General features: G+C 49.4%; 1 protein-coding gene across 1 annotated transcript in view; it reads right to left on the reverse strand.

The window, feature by feature from the left end:
* The window catches only part of GPR143 (G protein-coupled receptor 143), a 28250-nt gene that overhangs the window by 1490 nt on the left and 18169 nt on the right, over window positions 1-8591 (reverse strand). Inside the window, exons 6-8 of the mRNA XM_012656802.1 lie at window positions 7886-7994; window positions 6675-6792; window positions 5405-5648 (exon numbers count right to left, since the gene is read on the reverse strand). Coding sequence (XP_012512256.1) covers window positions 5405-5648; window positions 6675-6792; window positions 7886-7994 — 471 coding nt within the window. The remainder of the gene's footprint in view (window positions 1-5404; window positions 5649-6674; window positions 6793-7885; window positions 7995-8591) is intronic.

Genomic DNA, 8591 nt, shown 5'->3' on the forward strand with positions numbered 1-8591 from the left:
AGGCGAGCCACCGCACCCGGCCCTGTTCATGTTCTTTATTAATCAACTTTTCCCTTTCCCCGTCCTCCTTCCAGAATACAAGGTGGCTTACAAAAAGCAGGTGCAATGCTATGAGAAAAAAAGTGGGTATCAGTCAGCAGTGTGAGAGTTAACGTCGTTCCCACCAAAAGACTAATCCTGGAGGTTTAACCATCCCTTTGGAACAGATGTTAGAAATTATTCTTTCAATCGCAAATGTCCTGCAGTGTGTGCTGTATGCCAGGCTGTGGGCTGTGCGTGGGGAACACAGAGACAGAAGATCCAAAGAAGCGTGGCCTTTTCAACCATGTCTGTGGCCCATGATGACCCTTCACACAAGCCTCCAAAGCCCTCACCAAGGCACCCTGCTGACAATCGCAGCCTCCTTCTCTGCTCACTCAGGCCCTCGGGCACACTGCCTCGCTCTCTCATGCTCCAGGCCTGGTCCTGCCACAGGGCCTTTGCACGTCTCTTTTTCTACCTCTAAAGCTCTTGTCCAGATTTTCTCACGACTCCTCTACTGCATTCAGGTCTCAGTTCAAATGTTACCTCATCTTCAGGGACACTGCAGGACACCTTCTCTAAAACCCTTCTCCCACCCCCTCCCTGACTGCTTTTTCTTCACAGCACTTCTCACTACCCAGATGGAGTAGTATATAATTATTTGTGTTCTTTGTTCTCTGTCTCTGCCGCTAGGAGAGAGTCTCTCAGTGGACGGGGAACTTGTCTATCCTAGTTGCCACCAGAGCATCGCTGACGGCTCACACAACAGCTGGCACGTAGAAGGTGCTCATTAAACACATCGAGTGGATAAGTACAGTCAAATCAGTGCCTGGGCGTTAACTGGAGGCAGCGCTAGTAGCTCGGGGCACTAATGAGCACTGGTGAGCAGGAAGGGGCAGGAAGGAGCACGTATTCACGGAGTGGCACAGAGTTTGGGAGGACACTTGAGTAAAAGAGAGAATGTCGGCATTACATGGAGGAGAGGTGGTGACAGATTGTAGCAATAGGAGAGACGTGCTCGGAAAGGACTAGGCAATCCTCAGCCACAGAAAGTGGCGATATTGATATTACCAAGAAGGCGAGTGTGACACTGCGCTGCCCCCGACAAGCACGTGCACACGCACACGCACACGCATGCGCACTTTGGGCACTGGGGAAGCAGTGCTCACATCTCCATCCCAGGGCTGGATTAAGATGAGTCTGGGAGAACCTTAGATCTGAGCAAGTCAGACAAGCGTGATGAGCTGCTCGAAGAGGGCGTGAAGGAATTTAGAGGGTGGCGGAAGGACAGATGTTCTGGGCAGAGACCACACAGCCAGACCCCAAGGAGAGTCTGGGTAGCTGGAGGATGGTGGAGAGACCCTGCTATTGCGTGGGGGGTGAGCCGGCTCTTGCTGGGGGCCAGGCACCAATCAGGGAAGCTTCCACAGGACCCTGCCAGGCCCTGAGCAGCATTCCTGCCGGAGGGGCTGGTGGCGAAGCACAAAGACTCAATTCTAACAGGGTCGCCCATGTTTATGTGGCCATCCGGGACTCATGGGAACTCGTGTGTGATTTATGCGGTTCTTTTCAACAAGACTCCGGGCTGGGCTGTCACACGGTGGCTCGTGATCAAAGCCTGGACTGAGGACACTCCCCCATGACCTCACACTTTGGGACATGCTCTGGGTCCTGTGGCTTTGAAAAGTTTCTGTTCCCTTCATCCTCCCCCTGGGGCACTACGGAAGAGAATTTTACACATAACGTTCCTGAAACAGACCCTGCTGGAAGGGAGCCCCAGGAGCCCCACTCCGCCTTGCTGTGTTAGATGGGGTCCTGCAGCCGTGGGCTTCCCAGCAGGCCCGGGCCTTCTCCTCTGGTCCTAGGGGTCTCCACGAGGAGAGGGTGTGCTGGCTGAGCACGGCTCTGAGAAGACAACCCGGCGAGGCTGTTGGGGGATGCCGACCCATTCCCTATTGGGGCGAAGTCTGACTATCCATCTGGTGTCCCTGCAGCGACCTCATGGTGCCCAACGGCCGACCCCTTCCCAGCAGCCCCCTTTCATGAGCCTTGCAAGTCCAGGCAGGTTCTTGGGATTCTCCCAGCCACGTGCAGATCTGAGATTTGGATGCAGAGTCACGCACTGCATAACGACCGTTCCATCCATGATAGACGACGGTGGTCCCGTAAGATTACAGTATCTTTACCGTACCTTTCCTGTGTTTAGACACACAAATACTTACCTTTGCTGTTACAACTGCCTGCAGTGTGCAGCACAGCCCATGCTGCACAGGTTGGTAGCACAGGGGCAAGAGGCTGTACCACACGGCCTCAGTGTGTGTGGGCTGTTACCATCGAGGTTTGTGTACGTGTACTCCATGATGCTCACACAACCGTGAAATCACCTAACACATTCCTCAGAACCTTTCCCCATCGTTAAGCAACACATGATTGTATACTGGATGTCACTTGTGCCCTCAGCGGCCTTTCTCAGATCCCGTGAAAACCTTGAAGCCCTGGAACCAAAAGCCCCACCAGTGGGCACTGAGCGTGAGCCACAGAAAACACGACACCTGAGCCAGACTCGCGTCAGGGTGTGGAATTCGACCTGGCAATGCCACTTGGTGGGGACACCAGGATTATGTTCAGGGGAGGGGAAGTGACAGCAGATCATTATGAGGGCAAAGCTGATCTCCCAGAGCCCAAGCTGAGACTCCATTCAACCTGGGCGGGTTGTGGAATGATGTCTGATTCTGGAGCAGCATCTCAGGGCGCTGTGTGGAGGACAGGCCGCTGAGAACATCTGCATCTGCGTGGTGCTGGGTAAGGGCCCTGCAAGCGGGAGGTGGCCGGTCCAACATGGCTTACCAGGAAAGAAATTTTGCAGATGATGGAGGGGGAAGGGAGAAATCATGCTAACATCATGGCTCTTCAGAGGCAGTGAAAAGAAATGTCCTTGAAGGCAGCCTCTGAGTTCCCCAAAGGCTCCCATTTGAAGCATGGCTCACCCTGTTCCAGAAAGAGGGCCGAGCTTCAGAGATACTCCTGCCTTTCCTACCTTCCTCAATATGCCCACATCTACCTCTAGAACTAAGAACTGATGGAAACAAGCCCCAACCAGTCCAAAGCAGCCCACTCGCTCCCACTCCTTGCGTCAGCATTGGCATGAATGGAAACGGCTCCTCTTAAACTGTGAGAGGGAGGGAGCAGGAGGGCAAGGGCTGGGGCCTGTGGTGTTTGCTCTCTTGATAGATGTGCCCTGAGAGAATCCTCATTCGGCTTTGGAAAGCTTTTTTATTTTTTGAATGCCATATATCAACAAGCCTCTGCTGTAGTAGGTTATTGAAAATCCAGACATACGCACCGAAAAGGCTAGATGATATGCTTTTAGGCTAGGCTTTCAGCTTTGTCTTCTCAAACTTGATGCACAAAAAGTTGAATAGAGAATTGTGGGACAATGAAGAAAGAGGGAACTGAGAAACACAGGGAATGTGGGAAAGATAAAGGGTTATGAGGAAAGATAGAGAATTGTGCAAATAATAAGAATTCTGGAGAAAATGGGGAATTGCAGGGGGAAAAGTGAATTTGGGAGGAGGCAGGGGAGCTGTGGGGGAGAATGGACATGTGGAAGGGCTTGGGGAATTGTAGCAACATAAGGAACTGGGGGAGACATGAGGTAATGTGGGGAGTTGTGGGAGAAATAGGGAGTTGGAGTACAGAATAGGAAAGAGTTGGGATATAGGAATTCTGGGGGGAATAAGGAATTGTGAGACAAAAGGAAAGTTGGCAAAAGGAAATTTGTTAGGGGAGAGTGTGGCAAAGAAGGGAGAATTTTAAAAGAGAGATAGTGGAAAAAAGGGGAGATAATGAACAAGTGTGGAAGAGAACAGAAAATTTGGAAGAAGAAAGAATTAAGGAAAAGGACAGAATTGTGGGGAAAAAACAAAATGGTGGGAGTAGGGCCTTATGGGAGAGACAAAGGATTATGTGAGGACAGGATTACGGGAAAAATAGGAATTCAGGGGAAAATGGGGGAGTTATGGGAGAGACAAAGGATTATGGGAGAGAACAAAGAACTGTGAATGGAAATTCTGGAGAAAATGAGGAATTTGGGGGACAGCAAGAATTTGCAGAGAGACAAGGAAATGTGAGCAATAAATGGAATCATGGGAGAAAACATGAGCATGAGCATGGGTGGCTCACGCCTGTAATCCTAGCACTCTGGGAGGCCGAGGCGGGCGGATTGTTTGAGCTCAGGAGTTCGAAACCAGCCTGAGCAAGAGCAAGACCCCGTCTCTACTAAAAATAGAAAGAAATTAATCGGACAACTAAAAATATATAGAAAAAATTAGCCGGGCATGGTGGCGCATGCCTGTAGTCCCAGCTACTCGGGAGGCTGAGGCAGAAGGATTGCTTGAGCCCAGGAGTGTGAGGTTGCTGTGAGCTAGGCTGACGCCACGGCACTCACTCTAGCCCGGGCAAAAAGAGTCAGACTCTGTCTCAAAAAAAAAAAAAAAAAGACACCACTGCACTCTGGCCCGGGTAACAGAGTGAGAGTTTGTCTGCAAAAAAAAAATCTAGTTTTAAATGGCTGAGGAGCTGAAAATGGAACAGCGTTTAAGTGGTTCACCTTGCCATCTCGGGACTTAACTCTTCACTTAAGTAAAAAACATATTCCGAGCTCCAAACACAAGCAAGCGACCCTGGCAGGCCAAGGCAGTGGGTTTGTGGGTCAACGCTTGGTGGCCAACACACTTTAAGTATGTACGATTTTTATCACAGATTTTCACGTGGACTTTGGGATGGAATTTGAATCATTTACTGGATGGCTGAAGCACCACGTTACTGTTCCGCAGAGCACAACTTGAAGACCCTGGTGCTAGAGTCTGCACGTGAAAAGCAGAGATCCGATGCGTCAGCACTGGCCGACAGGCTTTTCATGGTACACGCTCCAAGGGAGCGGGACAGATTAGACGGCACCTGTGATCTAAAGACCATGTCATAACACTCATTGCCTCACAGCCAATGTGTCGAAGGGTTTAAAGTGACAATTTATCACATATTCAAAGTGACATCCACAAAAGCTATCCATGTAACAAAAACAGTTGCACCCCCTTAATATTTAGGAAAAAAAAAACAAGATGCCATCTAACCCAACAGGGAGCCAGTAAGAATTAAGGCTACAGCGTAAGCGCCGTAAATGAATAAACGAAAGGCACCACTGAAATTAAAGGAGAGGTAGATGGTAAAATGCAAGAGTGGAGTCATTGTCAGCAACTGGAACTTTCCGTTCGCCCCCAAAAGTTCAGTGTTCGCACCAGGACACCCCCTCCACACTGGGTCACCTGTTGTTTGATAAAGGCTTTGCAAGGGCAGCTCTGGGGCCCTGGCAGATGGGTGTTACCTTCGGACAGCATGCTCAGGGCTTCGTCAGAAGTCTGCCCACTGAGTCTCGACACCTTTCTGGAATCGGGGGTTTCGTGGGGCTCGTGGGAGCCCCTCGGAGCCGGGTGAGCCCCCTCGGCAGCCGAGGCGGTCAGCGATTCCCACTGGATCTCCTTCCTGGCAGACTGAAACTCCAGGCTGCATCCTGTCCAGCCGTAGAAGGCCAGAGACAGGAGAAATCCCTGGGCTGGATTCAGTATCCCCTGGGGGGACAAGGAGACACGGCGGTGAGTGCGGCACGGCAGGAGTCAGAGCACTCAGGTGTCAGAGCGACAAAGTCCACTGTGACACAGGCACTCAACAGTCACGTCCCCACCGCGGCCAGAGTGCCTGTGTCCTGCGGCTTTCCACCTTGCACTGCCAAGGCAGAATTTGACTTAATAACGGTTCTTGAGGCTGAAAACGAGTCTGGGAAACATCCCTGCACTTGTGCGTGGTCAGAACGTATCCGGTTAGCCAAAGGAACCAGGCCAGGCTCCAGACGGAAATGCAGGGACCCAGGGCTAGGGCTGGTCTTATCTTAAAGTCCCTGTGAATGAGAGTTTCCCCAATTGGAAGCACCGCAAATCCGATTCTGTGTAGCACAGAGAGCACCTCTCCACCGACAAGTCCCGCACGCATTTCTTACTATGCATGTGATATAATGAAAACTTTGGGGAGAAGTCTACCCGTGCTGCTTCCACTGCGCCGTCATGTCAGGTATTTCCATCTGATATTTTTTCTTGCGTGTGTTTTTATGTAGTTGTAACTGGTATCATTGTATAATTCCTACATTTTCCACTTAATACTAGAGATTTCATGATCATCATTTTTAACCTCTGGGAACATTCCATCAAGATGAAGGACCACGTTGACTTAACCACCCTTTTTATTTCTTTTTTGGAAATGTGAGTTTCCTGTAATGCTTTATAAAAATGGATAATTATAAAGCTACCAGGAATATCTTCATCTCTACATGGTCTGAAATATCCCTTCAAGATAAATGCTGTGACATTGTGAGATTGACTGACAGGTTTGACACTGCGCCCAACTGGTTTACCGGAGTTGTACCCTGGAATAACAACCCCAGCAATGAATGAAACCAGCTAGCCAGCACACCAAGGCCAGACGCAGGCAGACCAGGAACCCCTTCAGCTCATTCTGTATTGAAATAACAATACATTGTACTTCTGAGTGGTTCTGTTTCTTTTTTTTTGACAAGCAAAAATCTGAAATCTAGATTGACCTACCATGATAAACCACGTGGTCTTGGCTGCATTTCTAACACGTTTCAAAGAGCCTCCATTGATATCCGTTTGCATTTCAAGATAGAATAAAAGGCTTTCGTTGATGATATTCGACAACCAACTGTTGGAAAGAAAATGGCCACAGGTAAAGAGAACGTTCAGTAAGATTTGTTTTTTTAATGTTGGGGCCAGGGAACAATCTCTACCATGGCCTGAAAGTGCTAACTCTTTGGTGGAGAGATGACCACTTCAGCAGTCAAAAACTACAAGGAACCAGCACACCGAAAATGTAATTCAAAAAACATAACTCCTCTCGGTATAAAGCAGACGTCAGCAAATCCTTCCAACGGTAGCACTCAACACCACATCAGGGTGGAGGGTTCTGGCACTGTATCACGCAACCCAGAATTCATTCTTTGTTTGAGAAGTACCTAAAGGTTTGACAGAAACCAAAGCAAACCTTATCTTGACATTTTTCTGTTGGAATTTTCAATGTTATTCTAGGTGGATCGGCGAAATTGGAAATGGTGAGCTGAGTGTATTTTTAGTAGGAGAAAATTTATTTACGTCTCTCCTAGGAGGGTTTCCAAATGAACCTCAGCATATCGGGTGAATTATTACCACCACAGGGCTCGCCCTGTCCTGCAAAGTAGAGAGTCACCGCGGCGCAGCATACTTGGATTCCAATCTTTTTTGCATTGGTTACCGGTCAACTTTCAAAGCATCCACCTGAAGCATTTGCGCAGGATACCAGCGGTGGGGAAAACTGGGGAGAGAAAAGTTGCTCGGCCTGTCCTCTGCGCCTCTTAACTGAGCCATGCGTCATCACAGATGTGATTCTGGCGTCAAGACTGGGGCAAACGGGTAGATTTAAAAAGCACAAGCTAGCACTTTATTTTACTTAACCCCAGCAGTGAGACGAGATACCATAGGCACGTGGTTGGGACATTTCACAAAACCAAACCCAGGAGCTGGTGTTCTAAGGACTTTGTATAGAATTTGAGTAGATTTGAATAGTTTTCCAGAAATTCCTGAATTTTGGACTTGCTCCCTTGTCCTCCGTGTGTTGCCTCAAAGAGCACCTGGCACAGTCTCACGGATTTCCTGCGCAAAGACTCTTCCCCTTGGCACTTGCCGTTACACTCGCAAAGGCAAAAGGCAAGTTGTGTGCACGTCCCTGCCCACTAGCAATGAAAGAGTAGGAGAAAGGTTACCAGATCATCAAAACCAGCATGATTTTGAAAAATCGGATCCTGATCACAGCTCCCATCCTTCTCTCGTTCTCGGTGTAAATGCCTTGTCTTCCTTTCAGCAGGGAGGCCACTGCAAGGAACAGAGAGGACCGTTTTCTGCTCGAGGTTCCGGCTGCTGCGCGGCACAGAGGGCCAGCGAGGCAGAGCACAGCAGACGGCAGCCCTGAGCACAGCCGGGGGCCTGGGGCACCAACACTCCCCACAGCGCCCACTGGAGTCCTCACACACGCTAAGGATATTTGCTTTTAAAACTTTCACTTTAACATAATGTTAGATTTACATAAAAGTTGCAAAGATAGCACAGACAGTTCCTGTTTACCTGTGCCTTACCCAGCTTCCCACAACATGAGCACTGTACACAACCGCGGGAGCTTTGTCACAACTAAGAAATTAACAGAGGTGCATTACTTCGATTTTATTTGGATTTTCCTAGTTCAGGAACTATATCTATCAAGTTCTCGCTCTGTTGCCAGAGCTAGGGTGTAATGGTGCAATCATAGCTCACTAGAAACTCAAACTCCTGGGCTCGAGCAATCCTCCAGCCTCAGCCTCCCAAGCAGCTGGGACTACAGGGGCGCACCACCACACCTGGCTGATTTTTCTATTTCTGGTAGAGACGGGGTATCACTATGTTGCCCAGGCTGGTCTCCAACTCCTGGCCTCAAGC

This window comes from Propithecus coquereli, unplaced genomic scaffold (assembly GCF_000956105.1).
Source record: "Propithecus coquereli isolate 6110/MARCELLA unplaced genomic scaffold, Pcoq_1.0 Scaffold52, whole genome shotgun sequence".
Classification (NCBI taxonomy): domain Eukaryota; kingdom Metazoa; phylum Chordata; class Mammalia; order Primates; family Indriidae; genus Propithecus; species Propithecus coquereli.